Source organism: Somniosus microcephalus, chromosome 4 (genome assembly GCF_052327205.1).
Source record: "Somniosus microcephalus isolate GS21.2 chromosome 4, FLI_Smic_1.0, whole genome shotgun sequence".
Lineage (NCBI taxonomy): Eukaryota > Metazoa > Chordata > Chondrichthyes > Squaliformes > Somniosidae > Somniosus > Somniosus microcephalus.
In genome coordinates, this window is record NC_140990.1 from 154138589 (window position 1) to 154163489 (window position 24901).

At 46.5% G+C, this 24901-nt stretch overlaps 1 protein-coding gene across 1 annotated transcript in view; it reads left to right on the forward strand.

Annotated features, from left to right (window-relative positions):
- Positions 1–20755, forward strand: part of mcm3ap (minichromosome maintenance complex component 3 associated protein) — a 129086-nt gene extending 108331 nt beyond the window's left edge. Inside the window, exons 23-29 of the mRNA XM_085985353.1 lie at positions 7019–7116; positions 9013–9403; positions 9497–9763; positions 14218–14347; positions 18476–18673; positions 18999–19140; positions 19295–20755. Of these exons, the coding sequence (XP_085841479.1) occupies positions 7019–7116; positions 9013–9403; positions 9497–9763; positions 14218–14347; positions 18476–18673; positions 18999–19140; positions 19295–19477 (1409 nt within the window). The 3' untranslated portion in view covers positions 19478–20755. The remainder of the gene's footprint in view (positions 1–7018; positions 7117–9012; positions 9404–9496; positions 9764–14217; positions 14348–18475; positions 18674–18998; positions 19141–19294) is intronic.
- The last annotated feature ends 4146 nt before the right edge of the window (positions 20756–24901 follow it).

Below are 24901 nucleotides of genomic sequence, written 5' to 3' on the forward strand. Positions count from 1 at the left end.
GCACACACTGCTGATTAAAATTTAAAGTGCCGCTCAGCCTGGGACACGGTTGCAACAATCAACACCGTGGTTTTAAAAAACTTATTTGGACTAATGTGTTGCAGGAAAATTGCAAACATTTTTTAGCTTGTATCACAAAATGACTTAGTCATTTTTATTTTTAAATTAATTAGAAAATAGAACTACCTTTTACAAAAACATGTTTTCCCATTTTTAGACATGTAATTGATTGGCTGAAAGCAAAATTCCAAGGAAGCGAAAGGGCGGATGATCCAGATAGTGATGCTGATGATGTTATTCAGACACACCTGTGCAAAGCAGTGAGCAGCAGTGAAGCAATCGATGTGCTTGTGCACATCTGTGTAAAGGTAAGGGCCCCGCGTGCTCATCTGTGTAAAAGTAAGGGCCTCGCTAACTCATCTGCAAAGGTAAGGAGTTTGTACACATCTGTGTAAGATAAGGAGCTCGCGCACACATCTTTGTAAGGTAAGGGGCTCGCGCACACACCTGTAGGGTAAGGAGCTCGCGCACACACCTGTGTAAGGTAAGGAGCTCGCGCACACACCTGTGTAAGGTAAGGAGCTCGCGCTCACATCTGTGTAAGGTAAGGGGCTCGCGCACACACCTGTAGGGTAAGGAGCGCACGCACACACCTGTGTAAGGTAAGGAGCTCGCGCACACACCTGTGTAAGGTAAGGAGCTCGCGCTCACATCTGTGTAAGGTAAGGAGCTCGCGCACACACCTGTGTAAGGTAAGGAGCTCGCGCACACACCTGTAAGGTAAGGAGCTCGCGCACACACCTGTGTAAGGTAAGGAGCTCGCGCACACACCTGTGTAAGGTAAGGAGCTCGCGCACACACCTGTGTAAGGTAAGGAGCTCGCGCACACACCTGTGTAAGGTAAGGAGCTCGCGCACACACCTGTGTAAGGTAAGGAGCTCGCGCTCACATCTGTGTAAGGTAAGGGGCTCGCGCGCACACCTGTAAGGTAAGGAGCTCGCGCACACACCTGTAAGGTAAGGAGCTCGCGCTCACATCTGTAAGGTAAGGGGCTCGCGCGCACACCTGTAAGGTAAGGAGCTCGCGCGCACACCTGTAAGGTAAGGAGCTCGCGCACACACCTGTAAGGTAAGGAGCTCGCGCTCACATCTGTAAGGTAAGGAGCTCGCGCGCACATCTGTGTAAGGTAAGGAGCTCGCGCGCACACCTGTAGGGTAAGGAGCTCGCGCGCACACCTGTAAGGTAAGGAGCTCGCGCTCACATCTGTGTAAGGTAAGGAGCTCGCGCGCACATCTGTGTAAGGTAAGGAGCTCGCGTGCACATCTGTGCAAGGTAAGGGGCTCGCGCTAACATCTGTAAGGTAAGGATCTCGCGCGCACATCTGTGTAAGGTAAGGAGCTCGCGCGCACATCTGTGTAAGGTAAGGAGCTCGCGCTCACATCTGTGTAAGGTAAGGAGCTCGCGCTCACATCTGTGTACGGTAAGGAGCTCGCGCTCACATCTGTGTAAGGTAAGGAGCTCGCGCGCACATCTGTGTAAGGTAAGGAGCTCGCGCACACATCTGTGTAAGGTAAGGGGCTCGCGCACACATCTGTGTAAGGTAAGGGGCTCGCGCGCACACCTGTAGGGTAAGGAGCTCGCGCACACACCTGCAAGGTAAGGAGCTCGCGCGCACACCTGTGTAAGGTAAGGAGCTCGCGCGCAAACCTGTGTAAGGTAAGGGGCTCGCGCTCACATCTGTGTAAGGTAAGGAGCTCGCGCTCACATCTGTGTAAGGTAAGGAGCTCGCGTGCACATCTGTGCAAGGTAAGGGGCTCGCGCTAACATCTGTAAGGTAAGGATCTCGCGCGCACATCTGTGTAAGGTAAGGAGCTTGCGCTCACATCTGTGTAAGGTAAGGATCTCGCGCTCACATCTGTGTAAGGTAAGGATCTCGCGCGCACATCTGTGTAAGGTAAGGAGCTCGCGCACACATCTGTGTAAGGTAAGGAGCTCGCGCACACATCTGTGTAAGGTAAGGAGCTCGCGCTCACATCTGTGTAAGGTAAGGAGCTCGCGCACACATCTGTGTAAGGTAAGGAGCTCGCGCTCACATCTGTGTAAGGTAAGGAGCTCGCGCTCACATCTGTGTAAGGTAAGGAGCTCGCGCTCACATCTGTGTAAGGTTAGGAGCTCGCGCTCACATCTGTGTAAGGTAAGGAGCTCGCGCTCACATCTGTGTAAGGTAAGGAGCTCGCGCTCACATCTGTGTAAGGTAAGGAGCTCGCGCACACATCTGTGTAAGGTAAGGAGCTCGCGCACACATCTGTGTAAGGTAAGGGGCTCGCGCTCACACCTGTGTAAGGTAAGGAGCTTGCGCTCACATCTGTGTAAGGTAAGGAGCTCGCGCTCACATCTGTGTAAGGTAAGGGCCTCACAGAGCTGTATAAAGGTTAGTCTTTTCAAGGTTGACTTGAAAAGGTTCTGTAACCTAAAAGTTCTTCCCAAAGTTACATTTGTGTCCCCTATTAGTGATCTGTGGTTTTCTCAACAGGTGACCAAAGGCCCTCTGAGTGACACAGACATGGATGCAATGGAACAGCGGAAGGAGCTGCTGGGAACAACTGCCCTGATCCTCTTGCTACCAGCTCGTGAAGAAGGCACAGACCAGGACGAGGAGAAAGTCTACTGGCTCTCTGCTATGCTTCACATCAGACAACTCTTGCAAGCTAAACCTTTAAATCCTGCAGTCCCACTGGTCATCCTTGTTCCCAGAGAGGAAAAGGCATTGAATGAGGAAGAGGTGATAGAAGGTGAGATCTGGAGTCAACCTTTACGACTGCCGTGCAATAGTAAAGGCTGGAAACTTGGAAATGTTGTTCATTTTTAAATTGAAGTTTTTGCCTTGAGTTTTTAGATAATGCAGGTATGTCTAACAATTGTAAACATGAGAAATTCTCTCGCCAATATATTTAAAACACAATTTAACACAATGAAATGAAACTGTGTTCAGCCAGCATGTTTGGTTTACAGTAATTGATTGCTGCTATTACAGTCACTCTTGTCAGATTCAAGCTAGAACTTATTTGTAAGATCCGCTGATTGCTGTAAATGGCCATGCATCTTGATAAAACCTTAGTACGATAGCAAAATAATGCAGATGCTGGAAATCCGAAATAAAAACAGAAAATGCTGGAAAAATTCAGCAGGCCAGGCAACATCCGTGGAGAGAAAATAGAGTCAACGTTTGAGTCTTGACAAAGGGTTTGACCCGAAACGTTGACTCTATTTTCTCTCCACAGATGTTGCCTGGCCTGCTGAGTTTTTCCAGCATTTTCTGTTGATAAAACCTTATCTTGTCCCACCTCCCGTTCTTTGTAAATATACTGTCTGCCTTTGTACATCTAGTATTTAGAATCTAGTGTAGGGCATGCACTTTCTTCCACAAGCCTTGAGTCCTGTTGCAATTTTTGGCCAACATTTACCATTGTGACTTGCTGTCAACTCTTCCCATTCAATTTGTTACTGGTTACACTGTAGTTGCGTGCTCTGGCCACTGGAGGCTCGGTTCAAGTTTCTGAACTTCCGCGAACAGCTCGTCAACAGACTGGGCAATTTATGAATAACTAGCTGAAGTGCCCGGCGGTGCCGAGGCTTTTTCGAGGGCATGTTGTTGTTGGAAGAGAGAGAGAGAGAGCGACTGGGGCGGGGGGGGAGAGAAAAGAGAGAGAGAGCGCGACTGGGGGGAAGAGAGAGCGCGACTGGGGGGTAGAGAGAGCGACTGGGGGGGAAGAGAGAGAGCAGGTGGGGGGAAGGGAGGGCGGGGGGGGAGGGGCGGAAGGGAGGGAGGGGGAGGGGAAGGGAGGGGGGGAAGGGAAGGGAGGGGGAGGGAGGGGAGGGGGGAAAGGAAGGAAGGGGGGGGGAAGGGAGGGGGGGGAGGAGGGGGGGGAAGAGGGGGGAAGAGGGGGGAAGGGAGGGGGGGGAAGGGGGGGAGGGGTAAAGGGAGGGGGGGGAAGGAAGGAGAAGGAGGGGGGGAGGGGAAAGGAAAGGGAGGGGGGGGAAAGGAAAGGAGGGGGGAGAGGGGGAGAGGGGGGAAGGGTGGAAGGAAGGGGGAGGGAGAGGGAGGGAAGGGGGAAGGAAGGAAGGGGGGGAGGGGAGGGAGGGGAAGGAGGGGGGAGGGGAGGGGGGAGGGAAGGGGGGGGAAGTATGGGGGGAAGAAGGGAGAAGGAGGGGGGGAAAGGAAAGGGGGGGGAAAGGGAGGAGGGGAAGGAAGGGGGAGGGGAGGGGAAGGAGGTAAGGGGGAGGAGGAGAGGAAGGGGGGAGAAGGAAGGAGGGGGAGGGGAGGGGAGGGGGGAAGGGAGGGGGGGAAGGAAGGGGAGAGAGGGGGGGAAAGAAAGGGGGAGGGGGGGGGAAAGGAAGGGGGGGAGGGGGGGAAAGGAAAGGGGGGAGGGGGGGAAAGGAAAGGGGGGGGGAGGGGGGAAAGAAGGGGGAGAGGGAGGGAAGGGGGGAGGAGAGGGGGGGAAGAGAGAGAGGGAAGGGGGGAAGAGATTGAGAGGGAGGGGAGGAAGGGGGAAGAGGAGAGAGGGAGGAGGGAGGGGGGGAAGAGAGAGGGAGGGGGAAGGAGGAGGGGGAGGAGGGGAAGGGGCGGGGGGAAGGGAGAGGGGGTGGAAAAGGGCGGGAAGGGGAAGGGGGGGGGAAGGGGAAGGCGGGGGCGGCGGGGGAAGGGGGGGACGGAAGGGGGGGACAGGGGCGGGGGGGCCCAGGCCGAGAGACCGCGCTCTCCGAGCCGCGCCCCCCCACCCCCCCCACCCCCCCCCACCCCCGGCCGAGCCCGATTGCGGCTCTGAGAGGCGGCCGAGCCCGATTGCGGCTCTGAGAGACAGGCCGGCAGGCAGCCCCGCCACCCCCCCCCCAGCCCGAGCACGGAACAGAGACGCCGTGGTCTCACCTGCTCCTGCTACACGCGCACACCTGACCCTCGTGGCTGACGCCGTTGCCCTGGGTAACGTGACACGGCGGGGGGGGTTGGGTGAGGAGCTTAGCAGAAGCGCAATCACCTAGCTCGGGCCTGGCTGGGCAAGAAAGACGCAGGCTTTCAGGCCTAAGAAAAAACGGGGAAAGGTAGGAAAAAGAATGTTCAGGTTAGGTTTACAAATGAGTGATTTTTTTTAAGAACAATTTAATAAATTCAATTTTATTTTGGTGGAAATGTATATTTGAAAAGAAAGACGCAGAAAGCAGGAAAAAGAACGGAAGCAAGATGGCGGCGACTCACCTCGGTTCAGAACGAAAAGGCCCGCCCACACACGCACCGATTGGTCGACCGTCAGGTCACCAAAGCGTAGGATTGGTCAATCGTCCCGTCATTCGACCGTAGGAGGGCCCGGCCGCACGCGGCAGCAAGCCGCCGTACGATTGGTCGCCCTCGAGGTCACTCTGTCGCTAATGAGCGGATAATGAGATGCTAATGAGCGGAATGTTGAAGGTTTTTGGGATACCGCGGGCGCGATTTTAGCCCGGCCGAAACGTAAATACGCTTAAAACCGTCTCGGAAGCGTAACCTTTCTTTGGAGGTAACGCGCGCGTAGGTACGCCCTGTAACTTTCGAGCGCATAGCCTGCCAGACGCACACGCGATGACAGACAGAAGTACCGATTTATATATATATATAGATACTCACCAGTAAGACTAGAAATTTATGTCCAGCGAAGCAGTTCTGCCAAAGAAATCAGCAGCAGCTCAGCGGCATTGCTGTCAGTTGTCTGCTCTTCCAGCACTGCGATATTTAAATGGCAACTTTCCTCAGGCTTTCACTATTGATTTAAATGTCAGGATAGGTACAGAGAAGAGATATTTAATACCGGCAGTGGGAGCCTTTTCTGAAGTCTGCTGGGAGAGCTGCTATTTACATATAACAGCTTTGGAAAAGCTGAGCAACAGCGGATAGGAATGTACTGATTAAATGCGACCGAATAGAGAGAACATGTATCTGTGGACACCAGCTGCGGTGATGGTGGGCGTTTTGATGGGTAGAAGCTTTGTAGGTGCTGTTGTGAAAATAGCAACTCTGCCCATGGGGTTTAAGTACTGACCTACTTTCCGGTTTTTCAGCTTCACAATGTACGATTACTTCTCTCTTTGATGTGCAGCATGCTGTAGAATCTGCCAGTAGCATTCGGGATGGCTACCTTGTAGTACTGGACTTCTTACTAGTGGTTTTAAAGGAGGCTAGAAGAAGTCATGTAACGCTCCTCATGCGAAAGATGGTCTTTGAGCACTTCAGAGGACTGGTGGACCTGAAGCAGGAAGTAAGGAATGTGGAGGAGAGTGGAGTGGTGAGCAGTGTTGAAGGTAGTAGAGAGCTTGAGGAAGATGAAGAGGGACAGTTTGGTGCAACTGCAGTCACAGAATGTGGCTCAGTGCCAGCTGGTCAGGAACTACACTGTGCAACAGTGGGAGAAATGAGCGCAAAGGTGTTTAAGATGTTTGAAGAAAAATAGCAGGTTAGAGATGAAGGGGATGTTTGAAAAGGTGGAGGAGTTGAGGGTGGACTGTTTATGGTGAGAGGTGATAGCACAGGTTTAAAAGAGGTTAGTATCATTGCCTGACAGTCTCGGGAAGCATGGGGCTAAAAAGTGGTCAGGAGCTGGTTTTGAATAATGTTGAGGGAGGGGGAGGATGAGATCTAGGGAAAGAAACAATATTGTGTAGGAGGTGTAGATTGTGTTGGGAGGGGATTAGGAATACTGATTGTGGAAATATCTGCAATCCATTTCAGTTGAGGTTCTGCTGCACAGTTTGCAGCTCCCAAAATGTCCTCAGTTTTGCGTCTCATCCAGTGCCAGGAAATGCCCACCAAAATCCAGATTCCAGCACTGATCAGAATGCATTGTTTTGAATTTCACGAGTCTTTGTGTCTTGTGCTACCGGATCTATAACTAGTTTCACTATTCAACGGCACTGGCTGCACATACTGGAATGGAGCTTTTTACTTGATCCATCCATAAGATATTGATAGAAACGTTTATTTTACATAAAGGTCTAAAGCTTGAAGCGCTCGTGGCTACTCGCCTTGTGTCCGAGTTCATCATCATCCTGATCCCAGGAAAAACCAATGATCTTCAGGGATCAAACCAGGTAATGTTTCATTACTAAATGTGTTACAGACCTCCTTGGTTAGCTTGGCGTTATTGAGATTCAACGGAACAGTGTCTTAACTATTTGCTTCCCATTCAAGTGTCAGCTTGGCTCAGTGGCTTCTTGTTTAAGCCCCACTCCAGGACCTGAACATTTAAAAATTTTCATCCTCGTGTTCAAATCCTTCCATGGCCTCACCCCTCCCTATCCCTATAACCTCCTCCAGGCCCACAACTCTCCCAAGAACGCTGTGTTCCTCCAACCCTGGCTTCTTGTGCATTTCCCACTTCCTTTGCAACACCAGTTGGCGTTGCGCAGCTTCAGGAGTAGCTGCTTGCCTCCCTACAGACCAGTCGTGGTCAGCACTGGGCCCAAGATATAAGTGCACATATTCTCTTACCTGGCCTCCAGGTAATGCTTTCCAGCAGATATTATCCTAAATCATCGTCTACGTGATGGACATCTGTCTTTAGTGTGGTGTGAGGAACTAGACAGGGTAGTTTGTCATGCTAGCCATCTTGATGTTACAGATGTCCAAGTCCAATGCCATATACCAGTCTGAAGCAATAATCCATAGTGAGGAACCAGATGTAGTAGAAATAACTGAAACATGGTTTCATAAAGAACAGGACTGGCAACTAAATATTGCAGGTTTTGACATAATCAGAAAGAATAGGGAAGGATGAAGGGGGGTAGCTGTACTAATTAGAGATAACATATTGGCAGTCGAAAAAAGGGACATAACTAACCAGGTTAGATACAGAATCCATTTGGATTGAAATAAAAGATAAGAAAGGATCGAGCACGCTAATAGGGGTATACTATAAACCACCTAATAGTGGAAGGGAAGTGGAGGAAGAAATGTGTAAGCAAATATGTGAAATGAGTAAAGGACATAGAATAATAATCATGGGAGATTTTAACTACCCTCAAACTGGCAAGAGGGGTACAGGGAATGGAGTTTTTATGATGTGTGCAGTACTCTGTTCTTACCCAGTATATAAAAAGCCCAACAAGAGAGGGAGCACTGCTGGATCTAGTATTGGGAAATAAACCAGAGCAAATAAGAGAAGTAAGCATAGGGGAACATCTAGGCAATAGCGATCACAACATAATAAGGTTTAAGGTAAAGATTGCGAAGGACATAAGTAAGACAAAGACCAAAGAAATAAATTGGAAAAAAGCGGATTTTAAGTGGATGAGAATGGAACTAGGGAAAATAAACTGGAAAAATTTACTGACAAAGAAATAGAACAGCAGTGGGAAACATTTAAAACAATGATCAATAGAGTCCAGGAGGTATATATCCCACTAAAAAGCAAGAACAAACTAGCCAGTAATGACACCGCATGGATTATTAAAGAAATAAAGGCAAAATTGAAACTGAAGGAAAAGGCACACATTAAGTACACAAACAAAGGAGAGGATGACAAAAGTAAATACGAAAAGGTCTGTGATCTGGAGCACTTGGACTATTTATGTTTCTTGCCTCATTGCATCAAATTAGTCTCATTCAAAAGAGCTGAGGTGTAATTCCAGAATTGGATCTTGTGTGCAGCAGGGGCTGAAGCAACAGTTTGTGCTTGAAATGTTCCTGTGTAATGTCAGACCACTAAAGGGCCATTGTCTGCAGGATTTTCTTATTTGGATGAGAGCCTGTTTTTATGTACAGCTTTAACTCTGGTCAAAAAAATAAGTACTGTAGCAAAAGGTTACTCAAATATTGTGGTGTGGAATTATCATTGACTCTCACTATCCCTTTCGCAACAAACAGACCACGTGGAAAATGATGCTGTCTACAGTGTTGCTGGTACTTTGCAGTGTGTTACTTTTGTCAGACTGTTTACTACAGTGAGAGTTCACATGATTTAAATATAATCGATGTCTTTTTTTTAGGTCTCTGAGGCAGTAAGGTGGCTGGCCTCGCGTTGCCCAGCATCCCCGGAGGTCTGCTGTCAGACTCTGATGCAGTTCATTGAGGACGGGCTGTGCCGAGAGTTCAGCGACCAGTTTTACAGTGATAAATCTGAAAGGCGATTCGCTACATTGCCTTCCCAGGACCCCAGCCCCATCATTGAGCTTTACAATGATGTGCTGCGTTTCCTTGCAGAAGTGGTGTCCTCCGAGCAGCTGTGCAATCTTTCCTGGCCAGTGGCTGAGTTTTCTGGACCCACGGCCCATGAAATACTGGCACATAAAGAGTGGAATTCTAATAACCATCTGGCCTGGCTGAAGAAAGCGGTGCTGGCTTTTCAGCTGCCGGCGATGGATCTACCTCCCTTGCATGGTTAGAACATAATGCTGCTATGAGAAGATTTTACTCCGTGTTGGTGATCTCATCATTTATATTACTTCAATAATTGTTTTCTGTTTCTCATAGCTCCATGGGCGAAGGTCTGTGATATGATCTTCCATTACATGTCTCAGGTACCAGTGTCACAGCAAACTTGCCCACTGCTGCTTTCAAAGGTTGAACAGCTCCTAAACAGAGTCTACAGCAGGTGGAGAGAGAGCTGTTCCTTGATGTTGGAAGTCTCGGTAAATGAGGGGCCTTCGGTTTTAGAAATACCCTGGGATGAAATCATTGCCTTTTGCATTGACCATCGGTTGAGAGAGTGGAGGCCCCCGAGCCTGCCCTGTGCTGCAGGTTAGACATGTTTGTATCTTACATTTTTACTGATCTCTAGAATTGGCTGGTTCTTGTGAGAATTGAGTTTGATTGTGGTGGGGACATGGACACACATGGGAATGTGAGCCTCATTTATCTCTCTGCTTTCATAGTCTGGAAACTGAATTCTGATGACATTCAGCTGAAAGCATGTCCTTTTTGAGGAAAACTATAGCTGTGTTTTGCCCCCTTAGTTCATTGTGACAGCCAGAAAGAAGAAGATTGGATATAGAGAACCGAATGTGATTTAGACAAAGAAATAGGAATAAAATAAGTTCTTTGAAATAACTCTGTATTGATTGAAGGAAATGTGTATATGGATTTTCAAGAAGCATATGCTCAGATACCGCAGAGGCTTGTTGATAAAATCGAGAGATACCGGACTGAAGGGAATGTGGCAGCATGGATAGGAAACCGGGTTGCGGTTAATGGATTTTGTTTTGGATTGGAGGGGTATAAATGGTGGTGTTCCCCGTGTTCAGTGATGGGACCATTGCTGCTTTTTATATATAGATGAGCAAGACTTGGAAATGCAAACACAATAACAAAATTTGTAGAAGGCACAAAAATTGGAGCATGGTTATCTGTGAAGGGTACAGTAACAACTTCAGGATGACATACAGGTTAGTAGTTTAGCAGATAGATTATAGAATCATAGATTAGTACAGCGCAGAAGGAGGCTATTTAGCCCATCAAGCCTGTGCCGGCTCTCTCAAAGAGCAATCCAGTTAGTCCCACACCCTCCCGCTCTTTCCCAATATCTCTGCAATTTTTTTTCCTTCATGTATTTATCCAATTCCCTTTTGAAGGCTACTATTGAATCTGTATCCACCACCCTATCAGGCAGAGCATTCCAAATCCTAACCACTCATTGCTTAAAAAAGTTTATCCTCATGTTGCCTCTGGTTCTTCTGCCAATCACCTTAAATCTGTACCCTTTGGTTATTGACCCTTCAGCCATTGGAAACAGTTTATCTTTATTTACTCTATCTAAACCACTCATGATTTTAAACCTCTCTATCAAATCTCCTCTTGACCTTCTCTGCTCCAAGGAGAACAACCCCAGCTTATCCAGTCTATCCATGTAACTGTAATCCCTCATCCCTGGAACCAGTCTAGTCGTCGTCTTCTTGGGCAGTCCCTCGGAACCGAGGATGACTTGCTTCCACATTAAAAATGAGTTCTCAGGTGACTGATGAGTCCAATGCGGGACCTACAGTCTCTGTCACAGGTGGGGCAGACGGTGGTTGAAGGGGCGGGTGGGTGGGGTGCTTGGGTTGACGTGCACTGCTTGTGCTTGGCTTCCGCTTGCTCCCGGCAAAGAGACTCGAGGTGCTCGGCGCCTTCCCGGATGCATCTCCTCCACTTTGTGCGGTCTTGGGCCAGGGATTCCCAGGTGTCAGTGGGGGTGCTGCACTTTTTCAAGGAGGCTTTGAGGGTGTCCTTGAAGCGTTTCCTCTGCCCACCTGAGGCTCTCCTGCCGTGTCGGAGCTCCAAGTAGAGCGCGTGTTTTTGGAGTCTCGTATCGGGTATGCAGACGATGTGATCCGTCCATCGGAGCTGATCGAGCATGGTCAAAGCTTCGATGCCGGGGATGTTGGCCTGAGCGAGAACACTGACGTTGGTGAGCCTATCCTGCCAATGGATTTGCAGGATCTTGCGGAGGCAGCGTTGGTGGTACCTCTCCAGTGCTTTGAGGTGCCTGCTGTACATGGTCCATGTCTCTGAGGCATACAGCAGGGTGGGTATCACTGCTGCCCTGTAGACCATGAGCTTAGTGCCGGGTTTGAGGTCTTGGTCTTCGAGCACTCTCTTCCTCAGGCGACCGAAGGCTGCACTGGCACACTGAAGGCGATGTTGGACTTCGTCATCGACGTCTGCCCTTGTTGACAGTAGGCTCCCGAGGTATGGAAAGTGGTCCACATTGTCCAAGGCCTTGTCGTGGATTTTGATAATCCGGGGGCAGGTTGGTCGAGGACCTTTGTCTTACGGATGTTTCGTGTAAGGCCCATGCTCTCGTACGCTTCGGTGAAGGTGTTGACGTTCCTATACAACTGCAAAGATAACTGGAAGATCAACGGAGTAAATCTCTTCTGTCAGATGAAATTTAACGTGTTGAATAATTCCTTCCTTACCCTTTTAACATTCGTACAACTAGAGACAGTAATATGTTTGATAATTCACTTAATTTATTACCAACAAACCATTAATCTAAAACACCCTAACCAACAAACCATTAATCTAAACCACCCTAATCAACCATACAGAATAGCGCACGTTAGCCGTGTGTCCAAAACTTGCTGTGTGTAGATTTAATGAGAAATCGTGAAGATGGCTTCTCCAAGCCTGTTCACATCTCAGGGATTCGTTCCTTCTTTCCTTCTCTCATGCCACCTGTCTTGTACCGTTTTGGTTTCTGGGTCTTTTCCTGCCGAATGCAACCCTTGCCTCATGTACAGCTACCCATTGTTTCAAATAGATTACCAAACAGAGGTCCCATTTGTACCCTTTTCACACCAGACTGTTACTTATTTATTGCCCCCTCTTCCGCGCGCCCCCCCCCCACCTCCAACAATCTCTGATGTAAACAATCCTCTGATCCATGCACTCATGGCACCCCCTACTGTGATAAAAAGCCTATGTTTCAAAAGCCTCTCATCAGCAGTTTTGAGATGGGCTTTTGAGAGCATGACAGGGAAAAACAGGCGTTTTCAAGAACATGATTTAAACAAATCCTTTCCATATTATAGTTCTGTCTCTATTAAAGCTAAAGCAATGTAAAAACATTGATATTCTTACATAAGATAGAGAAACACACGGGGATACATTTTGGAAGGAAGACTAAGGAGAGGGCATATACACTAAATGTAAAATTTTAAAGGAGTAGAAGAGCAAAGACGTGGGAAGTCAGATACATTGGCCTAGAAATTCGGTTGGCTTTGCGCCCAGTTTTCGCCCAAAGAGGGCTTTTGCGCCAATAGAGGAGTTCGCGCTGATATTCAGCGCTGCGGTAATGGCGGCGGTAGCCGGTAGCGCTGCACCGGCACCGATGACGTCATCGGTGTGCGCAGTGCCCCAGTTCCGCCCCGATGCCGGCCCGAATCCCATATTCAGTTGCCGCCGCCTCCTCCGTGGCGGCCACTACTTACATCCGGAGACCAGGGCCTTACTGCAGCCTTAGTGGGGCGCATAAAGGTGGAGGGGCGGCCGCCTGCCCGCACCTCCTTCCCCGGCCTCCTCCACCACCCCCCCCCCCCCCCCCCCCCCCGCGGCATTGCCAGCTGCTTTCCGCGAGCCCGGCACTTCTCCGTGGTGCCGGGCTCATTTGCCGGCACAATCCAGCAGCGATCTCCCCGTTGCAGGCACCTCCACTTTAAGAGAAGGAGGAGGCCTGCAGTACCGCAGCCTGCCGCACCGCATCGGGTGGCGCAGCGGCGCCTACAGCGCTGAAATTCAGTTTCAGCGCCCCAAGCGGGGGCGGCCACACCCTGGAATAGCGCCCGGTTCCGACTTGGGGCGCAAAAACTGAATTTCTGACGGTCGCAAATGGCTCCCCGCCCAGCGCTAACTTTTGGGCGCAAACCAGCTGGCGGGTCCAAACTGAATTTCTAGGCCATTGTCTTTAAAAGTGGGAGATTGATTATTTTGGGTTTTAATCCCAGCATTGAGTATAACAGCAAAGAGGTAACACTAAACCTATACAAATGATTGGTTAGGCTAAAGTTAGAACATTGTCACCAGCCCTACTTCAGGCCATGGAGAGGATACAGAAAAGATTCAGTAAGATTGTACCAGGGATGAGAGGCTTTAGTTATGAAGAGACATTGGAGAAACTGGGCCTCCTCATTAGAATGGAGGAAGGCTAAGAGAAGATCTGATAGAGGTGTTCAAAATTGAGAGGTTTTGATGAGGTAAATAGGGGAAAAATATTTCCACTGGTAGGTGAGTTGGTAACTAGCGGGCTTAAATTTAAAAAATTATCTGTAGAGGATTGTTAAGATATTAAATGCCCTATGAGAAACAGAACCCATAATAACTTTTAAAAGATTAAATATTTGTAAAAGAAAAATTTCAAAGGTTATTGGGAAAGAACAAGAGGGAATGGGACTAAGCCGACCGCTCTTTCAGAGAGCCTACGTCAGTGGCCTCCCTTTGTGCTATATTTCCATTCCAGCCTCAGTTCGTTTCCTGTTCTCACTGGGAGAGGTGACATTTTGAACATAATGACGATTCATGACTTCAGAGTATGAATGACCTGGAATAGGCATTTCTGAATGGTTCCCTTGCCCCATCCAGCTTGGCTCATGGCCCTTTTTTAAGTTTTGTGTTGGAAAAGCAAAATAAAAAGAGGAACCCCTTCTCTTTTTTTGGAGTTGAATGTACATGCCTTGGCCTGCCTCACAATACAGGTACTTTCTTTTATCATTTCTCAGAAGCTGTAAGTGAAGATGGTCAGATCTTGGTCTATTATTTCCAGGAAGATCTAAAAAACTACAAACGACCAACACTGTGGGAACAAGCACGATCAAGTACTCAAATGGAAATCCAAGAAGCCCCTCGCAGGTAAAGGCACAGAATAGTAGAATATAAACCTACTTTGCTGCAGTGAATACTATTTATACGTGAGCTGCATTGTTCAAATTGTAGTTCATGTGACATGATTTTCTTCATAGAACCAATGTTTAAGCCCCAACAACTCTGTTCCCTTCACTCGCACATTTCAGAAAATCCTGCATTATGAACATTTACCTTGGCAATTGCCAGTCAACAGACCTAAAGTAACAAATTTATTTTGTTCCTGCAATCCTAGCTTTGAAAATGTTGATAAATCTGTGGGGTTTGCCAGGGTAGATGCTGAGAGGTTGTTTCCCCTGGCTGGAGAGTCTAGAACTAGGGGGCATAGTCTCAGGATAAGGGGTCGGCCATTTAAGATTGAGATGAGGAGGAATTTCTTCACTCGGAGGGTTGTGAATCTTTTAAATTCTCTACCCCAAAGGGCTGTGGATGCAGAGTCGTTGCATATTTTCAAGGCTGAGATATAGATTTTTGGACTCTAGAGCAATCAAGGGAAATGGGGATAGGGCAGGAAAGTGGAGTTGAGGTCGAAGATCAGTCATGATCTTATTGAATGGCAGAGCAGGCTCGAGGGGCCGTATGGCCGACTCCTGCTCCTAATTCTTATGTTCTTATAAAACCAATGACTTAATTTCTCTCTGGTGCTTTGAAAAGACATCACACCTTCTGTGCTGTCCACATCACTATGTGCTGTATTATCTTAATATGTGATAGGTCCACCTCACTCCTTATTGCTGTTTACTGGATTTATTTCTGTTTATATGCATGAATAGAAAACACACTGGAAATCAAGTATTCTATCCAGTATGATAACAAAATACTGCGGATGCTGGAAATCCGAAATAACAACAGAAGACGCTGGAAAAACTCGGCAGGCCAGGCAACATCCGTGGAGAGAGAAATAGAGTCAACGTTTCAGGTCGAAATCCTTCTTCAGAACTGAGGAAAAAAAGGCAGGAAATGAAACGGATTAAAAGGCAGTTTGGGGGCTGGGAAATGGGGGAGGGGATGAAAGAAGAGACATTAAGAGATATTCAGGGTGAGACGAGATGGTAATAGGACAGGTAAAGAAACAGACAATGGCTCTAGATGAAGTGTGAAATGCGCTGGCAGAGTGAAAGACAGTTGCTATGTGGGAGAGAGGGGAAAAAAAAGGAAAAAGCACAAACCAAAAGTGTGGATAAAAAATATGAAAATATAATGGGGCCGAGGTTATGATCTGAAATTGTTGAACTCTATATTGAGTCCAGAAGGCTGTAAAGTGCCTAATCGGAAGATGAGGTGATGTTCCTCGAGTTTACGTTGAGCTTCCGTGGAACAATGCAAGAGGCCAAAGACGGTGAGGTCCGAGTGGGAATGGAGCGGTGAATTAAAATGACAGGCGACCAGAAGCTCGGGGTCACCCTTACGGACTGAACGGAGGTGTTCCGCAAAGCGGTCACCCAATCTGCGTTTGGTCTCCCCAATGCAGAGGAGACCACATCGTGAGCAGCGAATACAGTATACTAGATTGCAAGAAGTACAAGTAAATCGCTGTTTCACCTGGAAGGGGTGTTTGGGGCCCTGGAGAGTAGGAAGTGGGGAGGTATATGGGCAGCTGTTGCATCTCCTGCGCTTGCACGGGAAGGTACCAGGGGAAGGGGTGCTGGGGGTGATAGAGGAGTGGACCAGGGTGACTCGGAGGGAGCGGTCCCTACGGAATGCTGAAAGGGGAGGGGAGGGGAAGATGCGTTTGGTGGTGGGATCACGTTGGAGGTGGCGGAAATGGCGGAGGATGATCCGTTGAATGTGGAGGCTGGTGGGGTGAAAGGTGAGGACAAGGGGAACCCTATCATGGTTCCGGGAGGGAGGGGCAGGTGTGAGGGCAGAAGTGCAGGAGATGGAACGGACACGGTTGAGGGCCGTGTCAACCACGGTAGTGGGGAATCCTCAGTTGAGGAAAAAGGAAGACATGTCGGAAGCACTGGTGTGGAAGGTGGCATCGTCGGAGCAGATGCGGCGGAGATGGAGAAACTGGGAGAATGGAATGGAGTCCTTACAGGAGGCGGGGTGGGAGGAAGTGTAGTCCAGGTAGCTGTGGGAGTCAGTGGGCTTGCAGTGAATGTTGGTCAATAACCTATCCCCAGAGATGGAGACGGAGAAGTCGAGGAAGGAAGGGAAGAGTCAGAGATGGACCAGGTGAAGGAAGGGTGGAAATTGGAGGCAAAGTGAATGAAATTGTCTAGTTCAGAGCGAGAGCAGGAAACGGCACCGGTACAGTCATCAATGTACCGGAAAAAGAGGTGAGGGAGGGGACCCGAGTAGGACTGGAACAAAGAGTGTTCCACATATCCCACGAAAAGGCAGGCATAGCTAGGACCCACCAAACGCATCTTCCCCGCCCCTCCCCTTTCAGCATTCCGTAGGGACCGCTCCCTCCGAGACACCCTAGCCCACTCCTCTATCACCCCCAGCACCCCTTCCCCTTTACCCGGCACCTTCCCATGCAAGCGCCGGAGATGCAACAGCTTCCGGTCACCTGTTATTTTAATTCACCGTTCCATTCCCACTCGGAGCTCGCCGTCCTCGGCCTCTTGCATTGTTCCACGGAAGCGCACCGTAAACTCGAGGAACAGCACCTCATCTTCCGATTAGGCACTTTACAGCCTTCCGGACTCAATATTGAGTTCAACAATTTCAGATCATAACCTCGGCCCCTATTTTCATATTTTTTATCCACACTTTTGGTTTGTGCTTTTTCCTTTTTTTTCTCTCTCCCACACGGCAGCTGCCTTTCACTCTGCCAGCGCATTTCACACTTCATCTAGAGCCATTGTTTGTTTCTTTACCTGTCCTATTATCATCTCGTCTCACCTTGAATATCTCTTAATGTCTCTCCTTTCATCCCCTCCCCCATTTCCCAGCCCCCAAACTGCCTTTTAATCTGTTTCATTTCCTGCCTTTTTTTCCTCAGTTCTGAAGAAGGGTTTCGACCTGAAACGTTGACTCTATTTCTCTCTCCATGGATGTTGCCTGGCCTGCTGAATTTTTCCAGCGTCTTCTGTTGTTATTCTATCCAGTAGGTGAACCTGAGTCAGTTAAGTGTATACTGTAATCTAGGTCATTGATGGATGTATATTCTCTGTATTTATGAATGCTATATCTAGTCCATGTCTGAGAAATTGATATTTTGAGTGAAGGGATGGGTCGGGGTGGGGGGTCGATAGTCTTTGCATGCTAAGTAAAAGTCATGGAGCCCACTTGAGGCCTTTGTGACTGAATTTTAAGGATTTTATTCTTGTGCCTCATCTTCATTGAGAGCCAGCTGAAGTTAGGCACAGTATCTAGATTCCTTGAACTCCTTGTGGAGCAACTTGCCAGTTTTGTGCCAAGCCTGTGCAGAGTTTGGGCCTCTACAAGGTGACAGCCTCACCACGGTGAGAGGAGAACTGATATGCCTAAGGATATTTTCAGTGCAGGACTTTCTTGACCTGCCTGGGAAGTTGGAGCTGCCTTGGGTATATCAGGGATCTTGTTCCTAGCCATAGGAATCTAGAGATCTGGGTCCCAGCTCAGCCAGAATGTGCACAGACATGTGGAAATGATGAAGGCGGTAGGCGAAAATTGTTTCTCTTTAATGTGTTTGCTGACTCTGCGGTGGGCAAGCTCTCCATCGGTTTGTTGATTTAAGTGGGGGAGGGAAAAAGTGCTCCTTTTGCACAAGGAAGAGTTTGGGTGCTACTGTTGTGCCTTGGTGTCGAGGCTTTTTTTCAGTATGCGTTACATCCTGTGTGAGCAATGTAGCCCTTCTTGAATTTGTAGCCTGAGATTTACCAGAGGAGTGAAAGTGACCCTTCGTCAGAACAGTTCTTACGAAGGGCTATCGACCTGAAACGTTAACTCTGTTTCTCTCTCTACAGAAGCTGCCTGAACTGCTGAGTATTTCCAGCATTTTCTGTTTTTATATCTTCTAAATGGGTCTGAACTGCAGCTCCGAATTCTTGTATACTGTACACATGGCTCAGAATTTCAGTAACAAGCTTCACCAGGTTGAATAATACAAAATAACTGTTGTAATCCAGTAGATTTTCCCTTCAATACATGGGCACTATGTTCTCTCATCATATTATTTTCCAGGTTATCACAGAAGCAGATATACTCTTCGATTAAGCAGAGATCAGACTGTAAATCATACACTGTGAAGGTCAGTTCTGAAGAAACCTTTCCAGACAGGAGTGTTTGTACTGTGGATATCACCCATACTTCTACAGCAGAAGAACTTCTACCAGAACGACTGCTGTCAGGAATACAAATGGAAAGAGAGGAGAATCAGAGGTACAATCATTGAAAAATGTGGAAAATAAAAAGCATGCTTTCTGCAAATAACTTGATTTGCAAGGCTACATACCGACAGCGAGACAAACATTGGGATGGAAATTAAGTTTTTATTTATTATAGTAAGCAATGATGGTCCTCCCACCATCTAACCTATCCTTCATTTGGCAAGAGTGTGAAATGCATTGGCTGTTGTATCAAATAAATTTCAGCTCACTGATCCATTTCTCATACTGCCCGATTGTGTGAAGTTGACTGTAATTATACCATTCAACTCCAAATGCATTTAGCGATAAATAAATTCAAGTGTTTGTTTCATTTCTAGGTGTGAGGAGCAGCTGTATCACTGGCTGGATGAGGACCCTTTGGAATCAATTGCTCTCCCGCTTTACCTCCCACAGACCTTGGTCTCTGCTGCTGAGGTTGTTGTCCCCATGCACCGAGTTTCTGCTCCGACCACACCACAGGTTGATTAGTATTCCTATTACTGCTACTTTGTGTGGTTTGTTGTGCAGCAATCATTCTTCCAACTCAATTGGTTGATCTTCATTCCTATCCTATTATTTCTGAGATTGGAAACCCGATGTTACCTAATCCTGCTTTTTAAAATCTTTCTCCTAGGAGGTTGCTAATAGTGAGCACAGCAAGGACAGCAGTATGAATGACTCTGATTGGCTGAACGATTCGACAATGACCCTAACGGACAAACTGAAAGAGTTCAATAGGTTGATCCAGGCCAGTCAAGAGGAAGAAATGTTCTGTCAGCGTCACCTGTCCATTTTACTAGATGTAACCGACACATGATGGAAACAATAGAAGGAGTATATTATACAGACTGCTTGCTTATGGGGTGGAGCTTCACTGAAGCTCATATTTGAGTGTTCTACTCAACTGAAGGACTTTCCTTTCCATTGTTCCATCCTTTAGCATGTGCAGTCATTAAGATTACATGATTTGATGTATAACTGAATACTCCAGTACTTTAAAAAAAAAGAATAAGACAAACATTTATTCAAGTCAATCCTTGTTGTTTCTCAAACATTTCTTTCCTTTGCTGCTGAAAATGTTTTAGTTACAGAACTTTTACTTTGCACTTGTTTGTCTTGCCAAAGTAATACTTGCAGTAGCCATCTGGTGATGTGCTTCCATCTAGCAAATGTTTTTCTTCCAGTAAAAAGTGTGGATAGTGATTGCAAGATGCTGGCATGGCATTCCATGGCTAATTTAAGGATAACTTGAAGACCCAATGATAGTAAAAGCTGTCGATACCATCCAAAATAGTGCAGCTTAAGCATTAAACATGTGGGGGACTTGGTCTACTGGGTTTGAAAACGACTTCTCTTTATTGTTTAATATGCAGCCTTGGTGTGTTTCTCTAATCATTTGTCCTATTTTGGAAAAGTGGGAGAGAAAAATCCAAGTTCAGATACATGGCTTGCTGTTACTAAAGCATCTGAAAGGTACTGTTTGGTCTTATGCATCAGACAACTTCTGATAGATGATGAGAACACCATACATACTTTTTAAAAAGGGATGTGTCAAGACATTGACTGTAATAATGTATAAAAATGACAAGTAAGCTTCTTAATTAGGTTTTTAAGCTGCCTTCTCGTAAATATCTTTTTAAAAACCAGTGTTTCTGGATATTTGTTCTAGATCCTTTCCAGTGGAGGGTTAGGTACACATACGATTCAGTTTCTGCACGAATGCTTTAATTGGCATGGGAATTATCTGTTATATAATTTATGATATAATGCGTTCTGCATTGAAGATTTTTTAAAGTTCTGTTTAAACAGTTTCAGCTATATTCATTTGAAATGATTGGTTTGTTGTCAGGTAACTGCAAGTGAGCAGGATCAAGTAATCACCCAGTGGCTCCAAGTTGTGACTCTGTTCCACTGGACAGGTTTACTATTGGTATTTAAATTGTGTACCCTAGCTGGCAGCTGTGTGTTCTGGTATTTCTGTGGTTCTGTGTGATGTACAGCTGTTCCTGAGATAACTGACTATGATGGGAATAAATCCTTATTAAATGAGTAACTGAGTTTTCTGCCTTCATAAAAATAAATTATGAACATCGTGCATTTGAGTTTTGGTCTCAATTACTCAACATCCAAACTGCCTTGTGTGGATTTTTTGAGATCCTGTGGATGAATTTGTAGAGCTGGTTTAATGATGAGTTATGGTTCATTCCATTGCAATTTGGTCCAAGTCTTTTGTGTCTTGTACAAAAGATAAGTTTTCTTCAGTCAAGCATCCTCATCACTGGACACTGGACCATGTAGTCTCTGAATTTCATCTCTCGCAATTAATTGTATTTTTATTCACCTGTCCTGATTCAGAAATGAAACAGTAATTCAGTTGCTTTTGCTTCTGCTCCACTGTGTATAAAATGGCTACCATCCCAGACCAGGCTCTGCTTTTTTTGCACCACACCCAGCTCTTCCATGCCCCTCTAAATTTCATTTTAGCCTCTCTTGCCATTTATCCATCTCTGAACTCTTCTCTGCCTTTGCAAACTCTTAGCCCTCTAAAACAGGCCCACTCCCTCTAATAAAATAAAAACAGAAAATGCTGGAGATACTCAGCAGGTCAGACAGCGTCTGGAGAGAGAAACAGAGTCAACGTTTCAGGTCGATGACCTTTCATCAGAACTAGAAAAACTTTTGAGATCTAACCAATTTTAAGCAGGTACAGAGGCAAGGAAAGGGGGGGGGAGGGGAAGAAAGAACAAGAGGGAAGGGCTGTGATAGGGTGGAGGGCAGGAGAGATTAAATGACAAAAGGGATGATGGTGCAAGGCAAAAGGAGATGGTAATGGGACAAGTAAAGAAACAAAAGATGGGTCTAGAAGAGGTGTAGATGGGAAGAGCAGAATCATCAACACTGCCTCTTTGTTCCAGCAAACACATAAGAAGGTTAAAATACCCCTGCATTGGCCATGCGAATAGGAGTATTGACACCACATGGTCAACGACAGTGTCTATCACTTGATTTTTTTTACTCAAATGCAATTATCCACATCTGGATTCCCAATTAGCCACATGTGGCTAGTGGCTAATGTATTGGACAACACTGACCAAAACAATGACTTTCCCACTGACCCCCCCCCCCCTTAACCTTGTGATCACATGCTTTATGAGATTTTCATTGCCAATAGAACTATCTCAGGCCACTTAACTCGCTTCTTTAAATATGTGTTCTTGTCAGCCCAAACCACTTCCATTTTCAGTCCTTTAGAAAAGTTACCTCAAAGTCTCCCTCATCTCTTAAAATTCAATCTTCCTCTTCTCTAGTTCTCTGCCTGCGAAGATATTGATGCCTCTGTTGATTTTTCTCCATAACTGTCTTGTCTTCCCTTCAAATGGCCTCATCCCTATTATATCTGAGTTTCTCCTCAATACAACAGCTACCTCCTGTGGCCTCAAATCTGTGGGCCGTAAGCTCAAATGTACTGAGTGTATGACTGGCCTGGTAGTTCTGACGATCTGGATTCTTTTAGGCGTCAATCTGGTTCAACAATAATCGACTCGAACACTGTTTTCTCAAAGAATAGTCTTTTATTCTTTATCGGCCGGAGCACTCGGTCCTGCTTGACTACCCAGAACTCAGCCGAGTCTGGAATACCAGCTAGGAGCGAGAGCTACGGACTCCCAAAAAGTTACAGGTTATATACGCTTCAAAAAGTACAAATTCATCAGTTACTACACAATTTCCCTTAGCAACACATTAACCTTCAATCACATTCTTTTGAAGACAACTTATCTATAATCTTATCACAACATCAAAGCCCATTTTACGATCTGTCTTTTGATCTAACCAGCCGGACCTCAAGGGCCGGTGTTTGTTTACTATAGCCTAGGTCAATTTGAGTTGTCAAACCGTGATTGAGCACTGCTCAAATACCAATTGATTATCAAAGGACAGTTGACATTACATGACCTTTATTGTTCTACAATCTAAATTGTTTCAGAGCGGAACTGCCATCTCTGCAAACTGCCATGGTCTGCAAAGTAAGGCTGAAGTACCCCTTTCTGGTCTCACCTAAACTAAAAGCAATCATCCCTTACACGAAGCCATTTTGTGCCCATTCTATTTACACTGAAAGGTTCCAGACACCATTTTAATTCATCAGACTGTATTCCAATAAGGGGTACGTTTCCACATTCCCCCCTTTTATCATTCCATGATAACCATCTAAGGTACCCAGTGATTCTGAGCTTCATCATACTGGTCCATCTCTACTTTATTGAGTCTATTATACTCCTCCTCCATTAATTCTTTCTCAACTTGCTCCTTTACCATCTCACTCGCTTCACCCTCTATATTCAGTAATTCAGTTTCTTCATCAGGTGATTTCCTTTGTACCATTTGACTTGGAATTACAGTTGCTCCTAATCTATTGCAGCAACACTTAATCAGCGTGAAAGCCAGAAAAATGCACATGATTATTGCAAGTACCACCACTAGCCCATGTAGCAGAGTCTGTCCCATTGGTCCTGCAAGTAAAATCAAATTTACATTTTTGGTGCCAGCATAGCAAACCCCATCTATTTCTATTGTCCAAATGTACTTCACGATGTTCCTGTTTTAATAGTCCAGTACAGAAGTCCCATTTAGTCACGTTCCAGGATCTGAAAGCTTTAAGATTCTTGTCTTTGCACTGGAGAATATCTCCTCGGCACAGGTGGACTGTTTTTCCAGGTGTGATTTTCTTACATTTCTTTAGTCGATTGAACGCCCCGCCCGCGAGCAGGATAACGCTCAGAAGCAGTAATAAAGTCCTCATCTTGACTCTTGGTGATCAATCGATACTACTTATTAACTATTAATCTGGAAAACAAAGAGCTCACACAAGATCAAAATTAAAACTTAAAAGTAAAAATTTAAAAATTAAAGATTAATTAAATATTGTTACTGTCTTATACTGTGTATACTGTAAAGTCTACTACATACTGTACTGATTACTGATCATCTTCTCCCCCCCCCCCTTTTGATTGGTTTCTCCAATCAATTTACGGTGGTGGAAGTGCACCCATGCGCTTCTTCCCTCGACCTTAGCTGCAGTCGGAGTTGTTAGACCTGAGAGGGACCTTCCCACCTTGGATCTAGACTTTTACGGGTCCAGTTTTTCACCATCACATACGAACCTGGTTCAATTTTTGGAGAACCAGATAAGTCAGGAAATTCACCATATGCAGCACGGACCTGTGAATGGAACCCGCGCAAAACCTTAGTAAGAGCCAAGGCATAGGTTGTCATTTCCTCAGTCATATGGTGAAAATGCACCGTGGTAGGAGCATTTTGGTTCCAGGGAGTCTTGAGTGGTCGACCGTAGATAATCTCAGCAGGTGTAAGTCGTGCTTTACCCGCTGGTGTAGTGCGACTTTGAAAGAGAGCTACCGGAAGCAATTTCAACCAAGTGGAGCCGGTTTCGGCTACCAATTTTGCACGTTTGTTCTTCAGAGTCTGATTGGCCCTTTCGACAAGTCCTGCAGCTTGTGGTCGATGAGCACAATGCAATTGCTGATGAATGTTCAACTGAGTACAAAGTTCCTTGTTCACTTGGGCAGTGAAATGAGGACCATTGTCAGAACTTAACCGAGTTGGAATACCATACCGAGGTATGATCTCTCTCAGCAATACCTTAACAACAGTAGAGGCTTTATTGTCTGTGGTTGGATATGCCTCGATCCATTTACTGAATACTTCCACAATGACAAGTACATATTTGTAACACTGACATCTTTCCAACTCAATGTAGCCCATTTGCAGGGTCTCAAAGGGACCCTCAGGCAAAGGGGTTTTTCCCCATTCGCAAGGCACTCCCTTTCCGGGGTTGTGTTGTTGACAAATCAGGCATCGATCGCTAATGTTCTGTGCTATAGTCTGAAGTCTTGGATGCCACCAAGTACTTAGGAGCAAATCACTAACTGCCCTGGCACCACAATGAGTTGCAAAGTGTACACATTCAATAACCCATAAAGCTAGCTCATCAGACATACAAGTCTGTTCCGCGGGAGTAGTCCAGAGTTGTAATACAGGGTTATATACACATCCCAATTCTCTCCACAAATGCTGATCACTATCAGGAGCGTCCTCCTGCAACTTAATCACCTCTTGGATGGTTGGCATTAGTTTTTCCGAGGGAGACTGATTCTTTTTTGAATTTTTAGTCTGCCTCATCATTTGGGGCACAATCATTTGGTGACTCCTAGAAGCATTTTTG